This window comes from Eleutherodactylus coqui, chromosome 3 (genome assembly GCF_035609145.1).
Source record: "Eleutherodactylus coqui strain aEleCoq1 chromosome 3, aEleCoq1.hap1, whole genome shotgun sequence".
Taxonomy (NCBI): Eukaryota; Metazoa; Chordata; class Amphibia; order Anura; family Eleutherodactylidae; genus Eleutherodactylus; species Eleutherodactylus coqui.
Window position 1 is genome coordinate 25,361,344 of NC_089839.1, and position 22,567 is coordinate 25,383,910.

General features: G+C 43.4%; 1 protein-coding gene and 1 long non-coding RNA gene across 3 annotated transcripts in view; one reads left to right on the forward strand and one right to left on the reverse strand.

Moving 5' to 3' along the window:
- Positions 1-22,567, forward strand: part of LOC136620521 (class I histocompatibility antigen, F10 alpha chain-like) — a 111,971-nt gene that overhangs the window by 68,161 nt on the left and 21,243 nt on the right. Inside the window, exons 2-3 of one of the 2 annotated variants that reach the window (XM_066595355.1) lie at positions 19,892-20,148; positions 22,288-22,566. The exons of the other annotated variant lie outside the window; for it this stretch is intronic. Of the exons in view, the coding sequence (XP_066451452.1) occupies positions 19,892-20,148; positions 22,288-22,566 (536 nt within the window). The remainder of the gene's footprint in view (positions 1-19,891; positions 20,149-22,287; position 22,567) is intronic. 2 annotated transcript variants of the gene reach the window in all.
- Positions 6,593-7,514, reverse strand: LOC136619712 (uncharacterized). Its single transcript, XR_010791005.1, has 2 exons — positions 7,476-7,514; positions 6,593-7,300 (listed from the first exon to the last, which is right to left on the reverse strand). It is a non-coding gene; the product is annotated as an uncharacterized lncRNA (long non-coding RNA).

A 22,567-nucleotide genomic window follows, 5' to 3' on the forward strand; every position in this document is an offset into this window, starting at 1 on the left:
TCCCGCCCTGTATGGACGCTCCCTGAGGAGGGCGCCATTCTGCAGTTCTTACACGCTCTGCTGTAATGTCCGTCTCTATAGCAGCAGTTAGCTGCAGTACTTGGGTACTGCGGTGCGTTGACATCTCCTCTGTTAGCGCAAAATTTCGCTATTATAGATATACCATGTGTTCCAAATTAAATAAAATGTGTACAGGCCTGGAGAGCCTTCAAAGACCACACGGACTACATCATGTGTTCCCCAAAGAGTCTGTCTTTATTCTGCGCGCGTTGAAACTTAAATAAGTTTCAACACAGGAAGTATACAGTTACATTATTTAGCGTGCTGATTGGTTGTCCTCAGAGGGAGGTATTTGTGAGGTAGCTTGTGATGTCATCCATCTGGGAGGAACTTCAGTGAGCACGCTCAGTTCATTCTTGAATTTAGCTTCATGAGAAGGACATCCTGTGTTTCTCCTCTCTGCTGTCCAAGACAAAGCACTCCTAGATAGCTTTCTGCCAGTTAGAACCGGTTTTTCCAGTTCTTGAGCACACAGCACTAGCTGTGGAGGTGGGGGGGAGGTGATGTTCCCTTCTCCCAGAAGTTCAGACCATTATAGACAAAATACAGTATATTCAGTTGATAACAGAAAATACATACAAAATGGTGAACATATAGGATATCTCCCACAATTCCCTCCTTTGTTGTGCGTATTTTCATTCTCCTGGATAGTTTTTCCTTCCTATTTGTGTTCTCGGGCCTTTCCCTACCGCCTACAGGGGACCCTAGCTGTCACCTTCCTTATCCCTGCCTACTGCTGGGTGATATCCAGGATAAGGAAAATACCTCACAACACGTTACAGTTTCCCAACGGTATTCTAGGTAGATGGCTCCTGAAAGATTGATCTTTATTTCACGTTTTCTGCATAAGCCACCTTGTTCATAGTTTAAATGACATACAACATGTTGAATGTGACTGGCTTTCCAAGTGTGATCTCAGGTTATATTGTTTGTTACAGGTTAACATTGGTCTGATTACACAATTTGGCTGAAACATTGGTACACTTACTGCTACCTTATTGCATCTGTTGACATTTTTGTACTATTTTATACACTAAAACTTGCTTAGTCATACCCAAGCTTTGTAAACCAAGATGTTATCAGTCTGAGACCCCCCACCATCTGAAGGAGCCAGTTTCATTGATCAAAGGTTCAGAATCAGCAACTCAATTCCCTAGACAATGATGATGGTATCACAGGATTAACAAGACAATAGATTCCTGGCCATACAATGTATATGGACAGAGCTCAAACAAACCTATACAAATGGAACTGTAGTTAATGCAGTTAGCATTGTTCTGTCACATTTCACAGTTACATCAAAGCTTCCTACACCAAACAGGTTTGAAGGCCACATGAATGTTCATAGCTATTAGTATGTAAGATACAAAATGGAGAATAAAGGAAAATACAAAATGGAGGATGAAGGACAAAATGGAGGGCTACAAATAGCCAATTATTTTTGCACCACAATCCACCCTTTTGCTATTTGTAGCCATCATACAACTATTTCATCAAGATACATAAAATTAGCATACAATTTAGGGTTGGAATATGTACTTTGACATATCATGGTTTGATCTTCAAGTTCTATTAATCAACTTCTGAAATATATTACATAAACAACCAAATATCTGTTCCCTATATATATCCATTTGCTAGCAACATAAAACCAATCTTGTCAAATCTGGGCTCGAGAAAATAACGAAAACAAAAAAAATCAAGAACCGTTAGATGTTGAATACAAATGTCTCTTCCTGTAAAATTGTTTCTTCTTCTCTTGATCTTCTTTAGATCCTAAACCTATAGGATCTCCGATGCAGGGAAGCAGGGGGATTATTGTGCCCTCACTGCTTTCCCTGGTTAGCCAAAGAACAGACCCTAAGTAGGAATCTGTCCCCGCCCATTATATTGGTATCAAACAATCTTCTCCATTCTCCATATCCAGAAGTATCCACAGCTGACTATAGAGCCCCTTTATTCCAATGTAGCAGCTGCCTCTGTACAGCATTTTGTTGCCCAAGGTCTTCAGGGAGGAGCGGTGATGCTTTGCCCTCCTTTGACGTCATCTGCTGGCGGTTATTATGCAGAGTATGAGGATCACCCCAGTGACAATTTAGCAGCAGTCGGGCACACTTGTCAGTTCTTCAGGCTCAGTTGAATAGTCATAGCGTGTGGATAGGTGCAGCATTCACTTAGAGAAGATGAAATTTCAAATCACACTTAGAAAGTCCCAATGTCCTGGTGGAAATAAATCAGTTCATACATTTTCTCAGTCCCAAATAAATTTGATGCAGAATAAATCAGTCCATGGCAAATCAAACAAAACAAAAACACAATCTGGGGTCTTGTGTGCTTTTCTTCACCCCTTCATAAAAATAGATGAAACAAAAATCTGTAGGTCAAATTTGTCCATCCAACAATCTCTGCCCCGAGAGACTTGATAAGTTTTCTGCTGTAGCAAATGAATATTTTTAATATTCCTAATCTTCCTACATTACGGCACAAATACCTTCTACATACAGTAGACCTATAACTCAAGAATTCTTACTATGTAAACAAACAATATAATATCAAACATTGCAAATCAATCAAGTTAAGCAAATTTTATAACGCAACATTCCTAGATTTGTCATAATCCTCTTCATCAGTAGTTATGTATTTACCACATCCCTTATGAGGAAGAAGAGAAATGACAGCCCAATGACCGCAGGGGTCCTACATATAACAAAGGATTATGGGCCACATTTGTCTCCTTCCTTGATTATCTTTATTCAATGTCTGACATGAACCCAAATTAACTTTTCTTGAAGTTTCACTGAGACCGTAGTGGTTAACAGCACTTGAAAGGATTCTTTGCATTTTGATCTGGAAACACGGAGAATACACATTTATGAGTGACAGATGATATAACTCCTGATGTTAGGCACTCACATGGGAGGTGAGGCCCTCCTTTTTGGCCTGGAATAAGCATAGGCCTATTACAGTAGCATTACCAAACAAAACTTTCATAGGGACTCAACTTAGTCTTATATTTAGGCGTGGTTCTAACCAAGTAGATGACTAATAAAATGTTTACCTTTATTATTTATTATTACTTCTGGTGTACCTAAATATTCAAAATTACTTTCATAATACATATTCTTAGATCGTATTTTAAGCGTGTTAAAATTATTTTTATTTTATTTATTTTTATTTCTCAAGCCACGCCTCCAAATAACATGAAAAGAGGTCTATGCAAACCAACAACTCCAAACACCTACCTGTGGTAGCTGTATGCTATCATCCTGCAGTCACTGATACAGATAGTCTGGCTCGCACCGAGAAGGTACCTTGACCAATTGGCCTGGATTGTAACGGGCGCATATCGTGCATCCCTGTACAAACCCTATTGCAGCAGTGTTGAACCCTGGGGTAAGCCAAGCAGAAGACACCATACCACACATTACCTCCTTGGATGGATGGGTTAGCTCATAGATCAGGTGTGACATCATGGAGTACAGCGTGCAGGGGAGGCACAGGCATTTACCTTTCTGCCAGACCCCAATAGCATTCCGTTCGCTTTTCCACTCCTCCTTTTTCTTCTTTTGAGGCCTGTTCCTGTAATTCAAGCAACAGAGAAATATCTACACCTGTTTCAGGTGCAAGCAGGTTACCAGCCATTACCTCATTCAAGGGAAGTCAGGCTGCTGCGGTGCCTGCTCTCTGGTTCCTTCCAGCCTCAGTAGTTGTCTCTGTGGCATAAGCCTGGACTCTGATGATAAGTCACCTGTGCGGAAAGAGCTAAAACCTTGTAGAACAAAGACACTGCTTCTGCGTTCTGGATTGGCTTACTCAAGGACCCCATGAAACTTCCACTGTGCCCCATAAGATGTGAAATCGTGTACGATTCCCAATGTGTACCTTAAGTCGGTGCAGACACAAACAGTCTTACCTGCAGCCAGCTTACATATTTCAGTGAGCGCCATCACCTCTATTTCCTGAGTAACTGAGTCTCTCAGGAGGGAAAGAGTGTTTTTTGTACAATTACCTCTTTCTGTCGGTTACCATTGCATAGCCTGTTTTACTTGTCCATTTCACCGATATTTGGAACCATCTATGGTAAAACTCAAGATTTACATTAATCATGGCAGTTACAACATTATTGTTAGGACCCCTAGTTTTCTGTTTTCATTAATCTTCAGACAAGTGTACAATCATGTGCTTGCTATTTAATGTCATGGTCTGCACCTGCTGCCCCTCCTCTCAACCTTCTGAATTCAGTAAAAGATATGAAACAGCATTTGGAACTATACCCCTCTTGATTGCGATATGTGAGGGTGCTAGCAGGGCAGTCTCATACATAGCTAGTCTGGAAGCTGAAAGATGTTTAATTTGCACTCTATACAGTATTTTATGACCCCTTGAGGAAGCATGATATTAAGGGGCCCCACATCATTTCTGGTACCTGTACGAAAACATACTGCAAACAGGAGAGGAAATATTGTTATTACAATCTGCAACCATAACAACTGCACAAATGATGGTTAACTACTGGTTTACTAAGGGACTCGTATCCCTAATACCATTCGGGATATACTCAATTACTGGCATCAAAAATGTACTTATTTTTCAACTGTAACTATTTTCATGTAAAATACTGTTGTTAATTGAAAATGAGATACTCTCTAAAATAGAACTTTTGTTATTAATTTGACTAAAGTACTTATCAGGTGTTTCAAGTACACAATTATCTCATTTTCGTATCTTAATTCAATAATATTCAAATTAACACGACTCAATATTTTTAAATTCTCCACATACTCAAAGAACCTATATATATATATATACTGTGACAATCCTGGACTATTATCTCACACAACTACCCTCAGAAATAAATTAGATGCCCCTCCTTTGGCCACCTACATTTGTTCAAGTGAGAGACTTAACATGGAGTCTAAGAGTGACCTTCCCTCTATACATTACCACAATATACATATATATACCAACATCCACTTAAATGGAGACACACTTCTCTCCTAGGCTGGCCTGTGTTGAGGGTGGAGCAAAAACCTCTTCCTATTGTTCTTACTTCCCATCTCCTTACATCACCTAGCTCCACCCCCTGTGGTCTGGCTCAGCGTTTGGTCTTCTTGCCTCATTTCATTTCTAGCCACCGGACAGTATACACACCATATAACACAATCTAACTCTCATACGGGCCCTTCATTTATACACAAATTCACACTCACTGGGGTTTTCACTCATACACAGACTGATAAGTATCTCATGTGAAGTAGAAACTGGGATTGTATTTACTGTACATAGAACTTCCCATATTGAACAAAGTATATATATATAAGAAAAACTCTTATGTACCGCGGTTTTTACATATTTTGTTCAGAATAGGCTATCCAATGACAAACACAATACAACTTATGCCCATTTCCACCCACATACTTATATTCACCACTCCAGATAGCAGCCATTATCACCGTTCATTGTTAAACCTTCTACCTTTCCTTAACTCATTGACTTGCTTTTTCCTTCACCCATTTTTGTGTGTCCAGTTATGTTTTTACAAACAAAACATCATCTCATTGAATTTGCTTGCGAGTCTTTGATTTTTCTCACACCTCACGACGCAGGTTTGGCTTATCTCACTAATAAGCACTTACAGTTTCGACCCTGCTCTTTTATGTCGTAATTAGAAAAAATCCTATTATTATTGAGATTCTCTCATCCCACAACTCGTAGCACAAACTTTTACTTTTGGCACTAGTCCTCAAAAAATTCGTTGGGCCCACTACAATCGGATAGGTATCTCGGCCGGCTCACTCTTCCATCAGACAGGCCTCTCTGCTGTCTGGTATCAATTACTCCAAGCCAAAATCCTTTGAGTTGATGTATGCCAACATGGCAAATGCAAGCACTCCATGTGCACCCCTCCCCCCACATAACAAAGGGAGACCTCTTCAGCCACATGTTGCACAATGGACACTCTCTGACCGCATGGACACACGACTCTGTTTTTAATCACTACTATAACCTTCAGCTAAAATTGCTTATATCAACTTTCCTTTTTGCTTTCTTTTAACAAGTTATACTACACATTCTTTGTTCCTTATTAACCTGCACAGTCTGTTCACACCATTCACGACTACAGAGAATATATAAACCCCCATAGCTCACACCTTCTTTCACTCAGGACATTTTCTTCACAGACAACATAAAAACCACACAGTATATCTATTTCATAGTTCTTTTGATACAGACTTATCATATTTCAACTCACCCGGCCTGGGGCGGATCATAGCAGAGAGGGAGAGATGGGACAGGTACAAGAATAACTTATTACCTTGTTTGAGCTCATTATCTGTCCGTCTCTGCTTCGAAGTCCCCTTGTGTCCGGATAACGATGAAATATCTTCATATCTCTGTATCTTCATTATCCCAGCGGTGCCTCCAAATTTGTTAGCGCAAAATTTCGCTATTATAGATATACCATGTGTTCCAAATTAAATAAAATGTGTACAGGCCTGGAGAGCCTTCAAAGACCACACGGACTACATCATGTGTTCCCCAAAGAGTCTGTCTTTATTCTGCGCGCGTTGAAACTTAAATAAGTTTCAACACAGGAAGTATACAGTTACATTATTTAGCGTGCTGATTGGTTGTCCTCAGAGGGAGGTATTTGTGAGGTAGCTTGTGATGTCATCCATCTGGGAGGAACTTCAGTGAGCACGCTCAGTTCATTCTTGAATTTAGCTTCATGAGATGGACATCCTGTGTTTCTCCTCTCTGCTGTCCAAGACAAAGCACTCCTAGATAGCTTTCTGCCAGTTAGAACCGGTTTTTCCAGTTCTTGAGCACACAGCACTAGCTGTGGAGGTGGGGGGGAGGTGATGTTCCCTTCTCCCAGAAGTTCAGACCATTATAGACAAAATACAGTATATTCACAGTTGATAACAGAAAATACATACAAAATGGTGAACATATAGGATATCTCCCACACCTCCTATGGCCGCTGCTCTCTGGACAGGACATTACATGGATGTCAGCGGTGATTATACAGTAAATGGCGTCTCCAGCGATGAATATATCTCCGTGGTGACGGCGGTGTCCGTCCGGCTCTGGTCACACCGCTGTCAGGCTTCTGTCCTCACAGATACGTCACATCCATCATCATTCCCCTTTATCATCGGTCAGATATCGCTTGTTGTCGCCGGATGGAACCGCGGAGCTCGCCGCGCCATTCTGTCCTCCACAGAGCAATGAGAAGCTGATGAGGAGAGCGACACAATGGTGGACAGAGGCGTTATTATTACACATCACCATGGTGATCACAGCGGCCCCCACAGACCCAGCAGACCTCCCTGCCCGGCTTACTCCTCATTATCAGCTCCTCACACTTCTCTAGAAATCTCCATTATTTCTGGAAAATCCCAACATCTTACTTTCACTTTCTCCGCCGTCTAACCTCTCCGGCCTCACTCTGCCCGGTAACTGATGACCAGCCGCAGATTTATTTTACTATTGGTGGAGAGGGTACCTTCTGTCCAATCAGAGCTGAGCTCCGCCTCCAGTCTGTGGAGTCACTGACTGACGGCTCCAGTTGTTTGTAGAAGTTCTTTATGTTCTCGTCACTCGGGGTCTCCAATGTATCAGGAGAAGGAAGATGTTCCCCCTCATTGCGCTTCTTCACTTATCTGCAGTGTATTCTGGTGAGTATGGAGGGGATCAGTTATTATATCACTTATCTGCAGTGTATTCTGGGGAATATGGAGGGGGATCAGTTATTATATCACTTATCTGCAGTGTATTCTGGGTAGTATGCAGGGGATCAGTTATTATATTACTTATCTGCAGTGTATTCTGGTGAGTATGGAGGAAGATCAGTTATTATATCACTTATCTGCAGTGTATTCTGGGTAGTATGGAGGGGATCAGTTATTATATCACTTATCTGTGGTGTATTCTGGGGAGTATGGAGGGGATCAGTTATTATATCACTTATCTGCAGTGTATTCTGGGGAATATGGAGGGGATCAGCTATTATATCACTTATCTGCAGTGTATTCTGGGTAGTATGAAGGGGGATCAGTTATTATATCACTTATCTGCTGTGTATTCTGGTGAGTATGGAGGGGGATCAGTTATTATATCACTTATCTGCTGTGTATTCTGGTCAGTATGGGGGGGGGATCAGTTATTATATCACTTATTTGCAGTGTATTCTGGGTAGTATTGAGGAGGATCAGTTATTATATCACTTATCTGCAGTGTATTCTGGTCAGTATGGAGGGGGTCAGTTATTATATCACTTATCTGCAGTGTATTCTGGTGAGCATGGAGAGGGGTCAGTTATTATATCACTTATCTGCGGTGTATTCTGGGGGGGATGGAGGGGGGTCAGTTATATCACTTATCTGTAGTGTATTCTGGGTAGTATGGAGGGGTCAGTTATTATATCACTTATCTGCGGTGTATTCTGGTGAGAATGGAGGAGGGTCAGTTATTATATCACTTATCTGTAGTGTATTCCGGGTGATCAGTTATTATATTAATTATCTACGGTGTATTCTGGTCAGTATGGAGGGGATCAGTTATTATATCACTTATTTGCAGTGTATTCTGGGTAGTATGGAGGAGGGTCAGTTATTATATCACTTATCTGCAGTGTATTCTGGGTAGTATGGAGGGAATCAGTTATTATATCACTTATCTGCAGTGTATTCTGGGTAGTATGGAGGGAGATCAGTTATTATATCACTTATCTGTGATGTATTCTGGTGAGTATGGAGGGGATCAGTTATATCACTTATTTGCTGTGTCTTCTGGGGAGTATAGAGGGAGATCAGTTATTATATCACTTATCTGCGATGTATTCTGGGTAGTATGGAGGGAATCAGTAATTATATCACTTATCTGCAGTGTATTCTGGGGAGTATGGAGGGGGATCAGTTATTATATCACTTATGTGCAGTGTATTCTGGGTAGTATGGAGGGGATAAGTATTTTATCACTTATCTGCAGTGTATTCTGGGTAGTATGGAGGGGATCAGTTATTATATCACTTATTTGCAGTGTGTTCTGGGGAGTATAGAGGGAGATCAGTTATTATATCACTTATCTGCGGTGTATTCTGGGGAGTATGGAGGGAATCAGTAATTATATCACTTATCTGCAGTGTATTCTGGGTAGTATGGAGGGGGATCAGTTATTATATCACTTATCTGCAGTGTATTCTGGGTAGTATGGTGGGGGATCAGTTATTATATCACTTATGTGCAGTGTATTCTGAGTAGTATGGAGGGGATCAGTTATTATATCACTTATCTGCGATGTATTCTGGGGAGTATGGAGGGAATCAGTAATTATATCACTTATCTGCAGTGTATTCTGGGGAGTATGGAGGGGGACCAGTTATTATATCACTTATCTGCAGTGTATTCTGGGTAGTATGGAGGAGGATCAGTTATTATATCACTTATCTGGAGTGTATTCTGGTGAGTATGGAGGGGATCAGTTATTATATCACTTATCTGCAGTGTATTCTGGGTAGTATGGAGGGGGTCAGTTATTATATCACTTATCTGGAGTGTATTCTGGGTAGTATGGAGGGGATCAGTTATTATATCACTTATCTGGAGTGTATTCTGGGTAGTATGGAGGGGATCAGTTATTATATCACTTATTTGCAGTGTGTTCTGGGGAGTATAGAGGGAGATCAGTTATTATATCACTTATCTGCAGTGTATTTTGGGGAGTATGGAGGGGATCAGTTATTATCAAATCACATTTGATAATAAGATTTGTCAGCAATAGAAAAAGAGAGGAAAAGAAAACCCTTGCAAAAATAATATAAACTATATTGCTGTTGGAATATGGGGTTATCCCTGTAACTTCCCTGCAGGTGACATGTACGCATAGACCTGCCTGGCATTATTATACTGCTGAACATAACCCTGATGGGCACTACTGTGCAATCAGACAATAAAGTGTATACATGCTGCAGACATGTGTTTTTTTTTTCTACATGAAAAACATATAAAACATAATTACTGTATATACTCGAATATAAGCTGATCCGAGTATAAGCCGAGTCAACAAGTTTTACCACAAAAAACAGGTAAGACTTATTGACTTGACTTATAAGCCTAGCTATACTTGAGTATATACTGTGTGTATTATATCTATCTATCTATCTATCTATCTATATATATATATATATATATATATATATATATATATAAAGACGAAAGCCATCACTGACTCACTCACTCACTCACTCACTCACTGACTCGCCAAAAGATCTCCAACTTCCCGATGTCGTAGAAACATGAAATTTGGCACAAGCATAGATTATCTCCAAAATAGGAAAAGTAATTGGGTCCCAACTCGATTATTCAATTCTAGCGCAAAAGAATTGGCGTCAAAATTTTACATACGGAATCTAATTCTCTCACTTCCCGGTGTCATAGAAACTCGAAATTTGGCAGGAGCATTGATTATGTCAGAAATAGGAAAAGCTAATAGGTCCCAACTCGATTATTCAATTCTATGCGCAAAAGAATTAGCGTCGAGATTTTACGGACGGAATCTAATTTTCTCACTTTCCGGTGTCATAGAAAAGTGAAATTTGGCACAAGCATTGATTATGTCATAAATAGGAAAGGTTCATAGGTCCCAACTCGATTATTCAATTCTAGCGCAAAAGAATTGGCGTCAAAATTTTACGTGCGGAATGTTATTTTTTCACTTTCCGGTGTCATAGAAATGGGAAATTTGGCACGAGCATTGATTATGTTCTAAATAGGAATAGCTAATGGGTCCCAACTCGATTATTCAATTCTATGCGCAAAAGAATTAGCGTTCCAAATTTTATGTGCGGATTGTAATTTCTTCACTTTCCGGTGTCATAGAAACAGGAAATTTGGCACAAGCATTGATTATGTTCTAAATAGGAAAAGCTAATGGGTCCTAACTCCATTATTCAATTCTATGCGCAAAAGAATTAGCGTCCAAATTTACGTACGCAATCTAATTTTCTCACTTTCCGGTGTCATAGAAACGTGAAATTTGGCACAAGCATTGATTATGTCAAAAATAGGAAAAGCTAATGGGTCCCAACTCGATTATTCAATTCTAGCGCAAAAGAATTGGCGTAGAAATTTTACGTGCGGAATGTAACTTTTTCACTTTCCGGTGCCATGGAAACGGGAAATTTGGCACAAGCATTAATTATGTCATAAATAAAAAAAGCTAATGGGTCCCAACTCGAATATTCAATTCTATGCGCAAAAGAATTAGCGTCCAAATTTTACGTACGGAATGTAATTTTCTCACTTTCCGGTGTCATAGAAACGTGAAATTTGGCACGAGCATTGATTATGTCATAAATAGAAAAAGCTAATGGGTCCCATCTCCATTATTCAATTCTATGCGCAAAAGAATTAGCGTCCAAATTTTACGTGCGGAATGTAATTTTCTCACTTTCCGGTGTCATAGAAATGGGAAATTTGGCACGAGCATTGATTATGTCATAAATAGGAAAAGCTAATGGGTCCCAACTCCATTATTCAGTTCTATGCGCAAAAGAATTAGTATCCAGATTTTACATACATAATCTAAATGTCTCACTTCCCAATGTCATAGAAACATGAAATTTGGTACAAGCATTGATTGTGTCCTAAGTATGAAAAGTTAATGGGTCCCAACTCGATTATTCAATTCTAAGTGCAAAAGAATTAGTGTCCAAATTTTATGTACGTAATCTAATTCTCTCACTTCCTGATGTCATTTTTTATGAAGGAAACGTCACATGGTTGCCTCCACGTGGTGTTTCCTGGGTAACGCAGAGAACTATGCAAAATGGGGAACATATGTTTTTCCTCAGTATCTCTAAAGTAACCACGACTTCATAAGATTTTCCGTGTGAACACCAGATAAACACCAGTACCAAATTAACTCGGGCGAAGCCGGGTATATCAGCTAGTATATATATATTACACACACACTATACATATACATACCATATATACACAGACGGTACAGTGTAGTATACAGACATATATACACACATATAAACAGACATTAATACACACATGCATAGTATACAGACATATATACAGCCATATTCCCCCCATATGGGCAGACTACTTACATGCAGCAGGATGAATCTTCCCTCCTTTGGGCGCAGTAGGAGCTTCGGGGATGCAGAGCCACTCACCATTATCTTCTCGGGCCTGGCAGACTGTCCGGCGGGGAGGAGAGGAGGACTGGCAGCAGCGCTCAACGGGGGATGGCGACTTCCGGCAGCAGAAGGAGGAAAAGACCTCCCACTACTCCATGGCTGTGCGGCAGAAGAAGGAGCCAGCGCTGTGACTGGATCGAGCTCCGGCTGTGATTGGCTGTGATGCCACTGAATGGCTGTGATTGGTTTATCGAGCGTCGGCTGTGATTGGCTGGCGCTCGATCCAATCACAGCGCTGATGGCAGGGGAATCGAACGAGCCAGGGAGATGACAGCGGGGAGAAGAATGAAGTCGCTTGCCGCACCGCCGGGAAGAGCATCACTTCAGGGAGAGCGACGCCGGCTGAGAAGTGAGTATTGCGTTTTTGGGTGTTTTTTTAAACACCTCACTCGAGTGTAAGCCGAGAGGGGCTTTTTCAGCACATTTTTTGTGCTGAAAATTTGGCTTATATTCGAGTACATACGGTACCAGATATGTCGGCAATAAACCAGCAATAGAAAAAGAAGGGGGGAGCCAACACCTGCTGCAATAATATAGAATGCAGTGGTGTTATATTATGGGATTATCTCTGCAGGTGACATGAGCTCCTAGACCTGCCTGACATTATTGTGGTGTCCAACATGACACTATTAGGCATCACAGCGCAGTCAAAAAAATAAAAAAAAATAAAAAACTGAAGTGCCTAAGTGCTATAAACATGCATTATTGTTTCTTCATGGAAAGCACAAAAAAAAAGATTGGTCGGCATTGTACTAGCAGAAGAATCCCCCTCAATAACGTAGATAGTAATTAGTGTCACCATATATCAATATATACATAACAGGGCTGATTTATAATTTCGGCCCTTTGGGGTTCTGGTATGAAGCTCCCGAATCCAGAATACCTCCCTCTTTACAATCATCTCCTTCCTCACTTTGCATCTCTTACTGCCTTTTACTATCTCCATCCCAAAGCTGGAGAAGCCCCTCATGTTGCCCCCTGATGATGTATAAGTGGTCGGCTGCACCAGCACTCCCTCCGCTGCTTCTGGAGATGTTTCTCCCACGTTCCATCATCCTGGTGTGGAGTCTCCTTGATGCGCCTCCTTTCAGATGACAAGCTGCATTGTGTACAGTGTGTGTTATATATCACATTCATGGGGCCGCAGTTCATGAAACTACATAGATCACATTGTTTCCTCCTGTCAGAGGGGCAGAAATCCTTCCTTTTGGCCTCATGCAGACGGTCGGATCCCGCTGTGATGCGAGCCGTGCCCCTGCAGTGACCACCGTGGTTCACCTCCTCCCGACGTCTTCCCTGCTCTGCTATGTGCCAGCTATCGCCCAGCCAGCACATGGGCAGAGCAGAAGCGGCGCGTCAGCCATGACGAGTCTTTGCAAGGTTCGCACAGAAATAGGACATCCCGCGATTTGTTTACCCCGTGGGGTTTCACGCGGTCAAATCGCGGCTATCTGCATAGGATTGCATTATCTATTGGCGTGTGTTACATTTATTTTTACCACATTTACAATACCCTTTATTCCCTGCGGGGGGCGCTCCAGAAGGTGCTTGGTGACAGTTTGTTCCCTAGACTCCTCCTCTTTTTGGGCACATCATATACCTTTCTCTAAAATAATTTTCAGCTCCCCGTCTTGTTTCAGGATGGGCAACACATTGCCAGAGTTTCCTGATGCTGTTATATTCCGTAGGCTGGGGTCACACGGGAAATATTCCTGGCGGAAATGTCGCGGTTTTGTCACACCGAAAACCTGCAAATGTGAAAGCGCAGCTTCAAAATCCGCAGCACTTAGGCGGGGGTCTTGGAGCGGCCTGTCAGAGTGCTTTTCCATTGCAGCCGGCGCTCCCATAGAGGAGAGCGCAGACGTAACGGACAAAGAACAAAGAATGGCCGTGCTGCGGCTGGGAATCTGTGCCGGTATTGCCCCGACGGATTCGCCGTCCACATGGCTGGCTAAACCCGGATTCAGCGGTCGCAGGCGGATTTGCCACGATAAAACTCCAGATGGAATTTCCGTGGCAAATCCGCCCCGTGTGAACGCAGCCTTCCTGTAGGCTGTTGCATAGGTTAGCCTCTTCTCATTAGATTTGTTAATGTTGTGTTTGTTTATCAAGGTCTTTCCACCCATGGAGTTAACCCTTTCCTTGGCTCTCTCCACAGTTTTTGCATTATCCCCCCCCCCCCCAATTATAACCTTAGGCATATATCTTTCAGCCTCACTAGAGCCCCTTCCATCAGATCATTCTCTCTTAGCTCTGACTCCCCACTGGTATAGCCTGTATAGTGTGAGGCGGGTGACAGCTACTCCCAAGCAGGATAGTATTACCAACATTGGGCTTGTGGTATAGGGGGATGTTAACCCTATGCTGGCGCACATCACCCCTCATATGGGGATCCAAAAATCTCCAACCATGATTACAGGTTACAGTTGTTATAAATGAATGCAAACAAGCTGGAAATGTTTTTTTGGAACGTGATCCGACGTCCCGGGTGCCTCAATCATACGTGCGTTTCTGTTCCGCACCAGAATCAGGTCATCTATATATCTTGCATATCACACCACACAATGAAAAAAAGGGTTAGAATATGAGAAAACGGTATGTTCCTCCCACCAGGCCGCAAACAAGTTAGCCATGGTGGGGAGAACTTGGAGCCCATAGGGGCTCCCACAATCAGTGAATAAAACACCATAAAACAGAAAATAATTGTTTTAAGCAGAAATTCAGCCCTGGACAAGATGAATTCTTTCATGTTTTCACCATACTGACTGTATCTGTTTAGATGTAATGTTAATGCCTGTAGTGCCATGTGGTGCGGTATGCAAGATTAGAGACTTGTAACATCATGTCACCCATCCATATCGGCTCGGCCATCTGACATCATCCAGCTGTTGGATGACACTTCTACTGTCATTGGGGAACCCCGGGGTTCCCAACCCAAGAGGCTGTAGAGCTCGATCAATCCCTGCGTTCAACCTTTTACTAAGGGAACCAATGCCCAACACAATTGGACGCATGAGTGGGGGAAGCACATTCTTGGGGACTTTAGGGAGGCTGTAAAAAACGGCTTTAGATGGATTTTCTGGGGCCAAATATTTAGCCTCCTTTTCAGATAATATCCCAAGACTCGAACCTTCTTCTAATAGATTTAGCAGTTTGATGGAGAATAGCCCGGTGGGATCCCCGCTCATTTTTCTGTATGTTGTAGAGTCATCCAGAATAATATGGATCAATTTAGCGTATAACAGAGTCCAGGACAACGATGTTACCGCCTTTATCAGACGGCTTAATTACCAGGCTGTCATTCTCCATCAGACTATTCAATTCCCTAGGTTCCCCCACTGATACATTCTATATGTTCTTCCTTCTGTGTTCCCTGCTTTGTGTTTCCTTATACGGGTTTTTTAGTTCTCTTTGTATGTTGGAGGTCCTCAATAGCTCTCGGCCTAGATGTTAACTGGGACTTGGGACTGTCAGATGTAGATTCTCACACTCTTCCAAGGAGACCTTACTGTCCTCTTCCAATGCTGCAAATCCAATAGAGCCGTCATCTCCAATAAACGTTTTGCACAGAAATTATCTTGTGTCCCTTGGAGTTCAGAAGAAACATATCGGCCCGATCTCCTTCATTTTTGTTATTTTGAAAATATTTCTTGACAACTAAGGGCTCATGCCCACGGCCGTGACGGGCTCCGCAGCCAGAATACCCCATACTCACCTCCGGGTCCACTGCATAGCTCCCGCATTACGCGCTGGCGGTGTCATATGACGCTGCTGGTGGTGGGCGTATTTACGCTATACTTCTGTTGTGCTACAGTGGAAGTATAGCGTGACGGGCGGCTTCCATTGACTACAATAGAAGCCGTCCACGCGTATTCCCACAGCAGATAGGACATGCCGTGGGTAATTTCACTCTGTGGAATTCTGCAGCGGGTACATTGAGCTATTAGCTTCAATAGAAATCCATCCGTGGGCATTAGGCTTAACGTCCTGACAAACTTATTCAGGTCAGGAATAGTTTGAGATAGCTTAGAGGTGGCATCTGGTACAGACGTTAGTCCTTTATTGAGAACATTGATCTGTTCGTGGGACAAAATGTGAGGCGTCATGTAAATACCATTTTTCTCCATTATCTCCCCTTCGGGTTGGATGCCGTATTCTCCCTCCTTCTTCTGCGTTGTTTTTTGAACCCCTTTTCTTCGGGTTCCCAGAATTTCTTGTATAGCACTTGTCTGAGCAGGGTTGCTCGAAGTTGGACGTATGAAAGCACCCGTCAGACTCCTCCAACTCTGAGGATGAAGAAGTCACTCTGGGCCATGATGTATTATGTGGTCTCCTCGTTTTCGATATGGACCTGGGATAGGTTATTGTAAATGTGGTAAAAGTAAACACAACAAATGCCAAACTGCCTCCAAAAGGAAGGATTTCTGCCCCTCTGACAGGAGGAAACAATGTGATCTATGTAGCTTCATGAACTGCGGCCCCATGAATGTGATATATAACACACACTGTACACAATGCAGCTTGTCATCTGTAGGGGGCGCATCAAGGAGACTCCACACCAGGATGATGGAACGTGGGAGAAACATCTCCAGAAGCACCGGAGGGAGTGCTGGTGCAGCCGACCATTTATACATCATCAGGGGGGCAACATGAGGGGCTTCTCCAGCTTTGGGATGGAGATAGTAAAAGGCAGTAAGAGATGCAAAGTGAGGAAGGAGATGATTGTAAAGAGGGAGACATTCACACCAGAACCCCAAAGGGCCGAAATTATAAATCAGCCCTGTTATGTATATATTGATATATGGTGACACTAATTACTATCTACGTTATTGAGGGGGATTCTTCTGCTAGCACAATGCCGACAAATCATGTTTTTTGTGTTTTCCATGAAGAAACAATAATGCATGTTTATAGCACTTCAATGTATTAGTTTATTGTTGGACAGCCCTGTAAGGCCGGGTTCACACGGGGCGGATTTGCCACATAATTTTGCTGTGGCAAAACCCCCTGCGGCCACTAATCCTGGCATCGGCCAGCCATGTGGACGGGATTTGACAAAAGTCTCGTCCACACGGGGCGGACGATCTGTCGCGGCAAAGCTGGCATTATCCGGCTCTGTGGCACAGATTCCCGGGACGCAGCGTGTCAATTCTTTTTTTTTTTTCTGTTGCGGTCTCGCTCCTCTCTATGGGAGAGACGGCCACAACGGATATTATTGCAGCGGATTTTCTTTCCCCTCCCCCCCCTCTTTCTATTGCTGGTTTATTGCCAACAAATCAGGTAATTATGTTTTATAGGTTTTTCATGTAGAAACCAAATCCCATGTCTGCAGCATTTCTGCACGTTATTGTCTGGTTGCACATAGTGCCCATCAGGGTGTTCAGCGGTATAATAATGCCTGGCAGGTTATGAACATGTGTAATATGGGATTTACTAATGTGCATCGCTCTCTATATATATTTATATGTTTAATACACCCACTGTAAGGGCTCATTCACATGGATTTATATCGGTGGGTTTTCGCGTCCGGCCGATATATGCTGCCCCTCTCTGCAAGGGGAGGAGGCGGTATGGGTGGGGAGCTCGGTGCACTGAGCTCCCGCCCCCTACGCCCCACACCACTGCTTGCAATGGGAGGGCATGACAGGGCGGAGCTTACCTCTGCCCAATCCCGCCCCTCCCATTGCAGACAGTGGTAGGGCACGGGAGCTCAGCACCTAGCTCCCACCCCATCCCGCCTCCTCCCCTTGCAGAGAGGGGCAGCGTATATCAGCTGGGTGTGAAAACCCAACTGATGCACGTCCCTGGGAATAAGCCCTAAACCTGCAGCAAACCTGGAGAGAATGAATGGATTGTGGATCCACCCAACAACCAGTCAGGTCCGGCATCTGCTTGTCTTTAGATCTGTGTTATATAAGACGTGTTCATCAGTGTGTACAGAGCTGGTGAGAGGCTGCAGGACCAGCCGAAACGCGTCCAGGACCGCGACAACTTGTCGTCATGTCTGTTCCTTGAAAATAAAGAAGATTTCAGACCTAGAAGCCGACCTACCTGTTTATTACATATGTACTGATATGCTGTAATCTATAAGACGGCGGGATGGAATGTGCACCATAGAGGAAATGCAGCTATTGTCGGTGAACTCGGCGTTTGTTCTTCTGTCACTAGAGATGATGCAATCACCGTGTGACAGTATGGCGGTATTACTGCGATACATGGAAATATGTGGAAAACACGAGATTTACTGAGGAAAGGGAGGGGAAATAATGGAGCACATAATGTGCGGCAAATATATTATATATTACAGAACATGGAAAATAGGGGAGCAGCTAAGAGTCATAAAATGTGCTGCGTCCACCCCTCATCATCCTCACAGACTGTACATTATATAATGGCTGATTGATAGTTTGCTATATAAATGCCACAACTGGCGGTCCGTACCGCTCAGACACAGAATGTAATAATCGCAGTATTGACCGCTGTGTGAGCGGACACTGGGGTCCAGCTGCTGCAGAACATCTTCTTGATAAAGCAGACAGAGGCTTCTTGTGAACTATTACAGTTTGATATAAAACTTTCAAAAGAGGTTCTGCAGCAGGTTCAGTGTGTGCTAAACAGTAAATAACACCAGCTGCCTCAGAACCTCTTTGAGGAGTTATAAGGTGCTGTGGAGCGCACATTCTATCACATACAGAGCCCCCTTGTGGTTCTTCCCTGTGCGGCGCGGTGAGAGACGAAAACGTAGAATGTACAACACGAAGAAAATCACATCATGTAACATCTGCTGCATCTCACATACATGACCGAGACCATGTAACCTACACGCTGTACATACATATATGACCGAGACCCTGTGCCCTACACACTATACATACACGACCGAGACCCTATAACCTACACGCTATACATACATGACCGAGACCCTGTAACCTACATGCTGTACATACATACATACATACATACATACATGACCGAGACCCTGTAACTGACACGCTATACATACATATATGACCGAGACCATGTCACCTACACACTGTACATACATACATGACCGAGACACTGTAACCTACACACTGTACATACATACATGACTGAGACCCTGTAACCTATATGCTGTACATACATGACCCAGACCCTGTCACCTATACATATATACATGATAACTCTTCCTGTGATTGTAGTATATGGCGGCTTCACATCAGTGTTAGCACGGCGTATTTGCGGCGTAAAAGACGTTTTCGCCTGCAATTTTTGTACATATTACTGTACTTTTTGCACTCGCTGTGTGATTCCACATGCCCACGGGTCACAGCCGCACCCTGATTCACATGCTATTTGAAATGCCTAATGAGTTCCAGATGTGTTTCTTCCTCAAAATCGTGCAGCGCATTCCGAAATCACGCGGGTACTGAGTGCAAATTTGCGCACCTCTCATAGACTTTCTGTCGGGCTTTTGGTGCGCAAATGTGCACAAAAATACAGCATGGCGCTTTTTTTCTCGCACGCGCAAAAACTAGTAATAAGAATAAAGCTATTGAGCTCTGTGTATTGTCTGTGAACCCGCCGGTGTGACTCCGCCCCGTGTGTGATATGTAACACTCTGTATCTCTCAGACAGTCACTCTCTCCGCTACTATTACACGGCGGTCTCGGCTCCGGGGTCCGGGATACCTGAGTTCTCGTTAGCTGGATATGTGGATGATCAGGAGATTACGAATTATAACTCAGTCAGCCGGAGGTTGTTACCGCGAGCCGAGTGGATGAAGAAGGAGGGACCCGAATACTGGGAGGACGGTACACAGATTGGTAAAGGAGCTGAGGCTGTATTCAGAAATAATGTGAGGATAGCGATGGAGCGCTTCAACCAGACCGGAGGTGAGAGACGTATATACTGTATATACTAGTGTACACCCGGCTGTATATACACACTGTATACACAATACACACTAATATACAGATGGTATACTTTCTGCTCACTGATTTCATATATATATATATATATATATATATATATATATATATATTATACACACTAATACATACACATAAAATACACGGTATACTTTCTGCTCACTGATACACAAAAAAAATCCAGAATTCAAGAAAAAAATATCGCTCCTGTGAATACATTCACAGTAAATAATGGCTCCTCTCACTGTACGAGTTCCATTCGTATCACAGTCGGACAAAACCCACGTGATAACATCCCCCTGTGGGGTGTGACCTCCGAGCGCCTCTGTGACTCTGGTTTACAACAGTTTCCCCCAGTTTCCTGAGTGTGAATGGCGGTGAGCCGCTGCCGCCTGGTATAGTCACATGACATACCCAGCGGTAACCATAACACGGGGGTCCTAATGTGAGCCGAGGGAGGACAGAAACCTCAGTAGAGTGGTAGAACATGTATTCCCCACCACCACAGAGGGATGGCGCTATGTGATGACGCTCCCCCTCCGTCAGGACCTCCTGGGGTTTCTGTTTGGGCAGAAATTTAGCTATTTTAGGGTCGTGGCCAAACAAGAAAAGTTCCCAGCGGTGCTCTGCGCGAGCCGCCTCGTGTCCGTATCACTACTAACTAGAGGGTGGGAGGTATGATGACATCACACGTGATGTCACCCTGCGGTCTGATGACATCACATGGTCACTGATATAGTGGAGTGTGAAGACCCGGCCGTTGGGTGGCCGTACACACAGCGGATGGTCTGTGGTATCTGCATGCAGGTCGGCGCACAATGTAAACGTGTATTTGTGTCAGGATAATTACTGTGGAAGCATCTCCGCAGTGAGAATACCCCCCACACCGTTCTCTGCTTGTGTTGTGGATTTTGCGCTGTTTTAGGCCCCGCCCACACTGCGTTGTCAGGTACATTTCTTGTATGCGGAAAACGCACAGAAAGTGTAAACAACGCATTTTAGAGGATACATTCGCATTATTACATCATATGTGTGATATATGTTAGAATACGCTATAAATGAGCAGCGTCCGTATTTACTGCAATCCTCATAAAATGTCAGGAAAGTTCCGGAACTAAATACGGAAATCCCAGATAAATGCGCCGCGAGACGAGCGGAAACTAAACCCATTGCTGCAACGTAAACACATAATTGTATCTGTTATTATTCGCTGTATTTGCGGACAGAACGCGGCGCTTCAATCCCACAAACATAAGAAACGCACAGAGACGTTCGCACGGCTTCACTACATTTAACCCCTTATAGCCTGCGGGTCAGTGAGACGCTACGTAATCAGACACTTTTTGGACTAAACCGTGTGCGTTTCCCGGATGCCCATATGGCGGTGAGGACGGGCGCTGACGCTACATGTGATCCACCATTATTGTATCAGTCGGTAGGTCCAGGCGCAGCGCAGATCCGTATGTGGGGACCGCAGATCGTCCGCAGCGAGTTCCGGGCCCTTATAGTTAGTGATCGCCTCCATGATTCTGCAGATTTCCTGCGTACGATGCGGAGTGATAGGTGTGAGGACACGGGCATGTAATAAGTCTCCTTACAGTATTACGCTCCTCCTCAGACTACAAGGAGCCGGTGAGGCAGTTATATAATAATGTACAGAGAAGTACAAATATGGGGGGCATTAACCCCTTCCTCCCTCTCTTTCTCCATTACATCTATCATTTATAGGGAACATGTCCGTTACCTGCCCAGGTGCTGTATGTGGGCGGAGCCATCCACCATTACGCTGGCCTGTCAGTCACATGACTAGGGATGATGTAGCGGTACATACTGTGTTAGGCCCACTGAACTATAACCAGTAGATGGCGGGCATGCTGGGAACTGTAGTTCACACACAAGTGTTCGCACCCGCTGTTAATAAGCCGTGTTATAGACTGTATATAGTACATGTGAAGGACACGTATAACATCACATGAGGGACCTGTGTATATAATATGTACAGTATGTCATACACCTGTATATTACATGTCACACACATACACTGCACATATGACTGGTACATTACATACGTGTTCTGTATAACATGTTCTGTGATGTCTGCAGGTTTCCATACCTACCAGTGGATGATTGGCTGTGAGCTGGATGATGACAGCAGCATCAGAGGATATGAGCAGCACAGATATGATGGAGGAGAGTTCATAGCGCTGGACACACAGACCTGGACATACACGGCCACCATGAGCCAGGCGCTGATCACCACACAGAGATGGAACAGTCCGGAAGTACGAGAGGGGGAGAGAGACAGGAATTATCTGGAGAATATCTGTATAGACTGGCTGAAGAAACATGTGGAGAACGGGAGAGAAGAGCTGGAGAGCAGAGG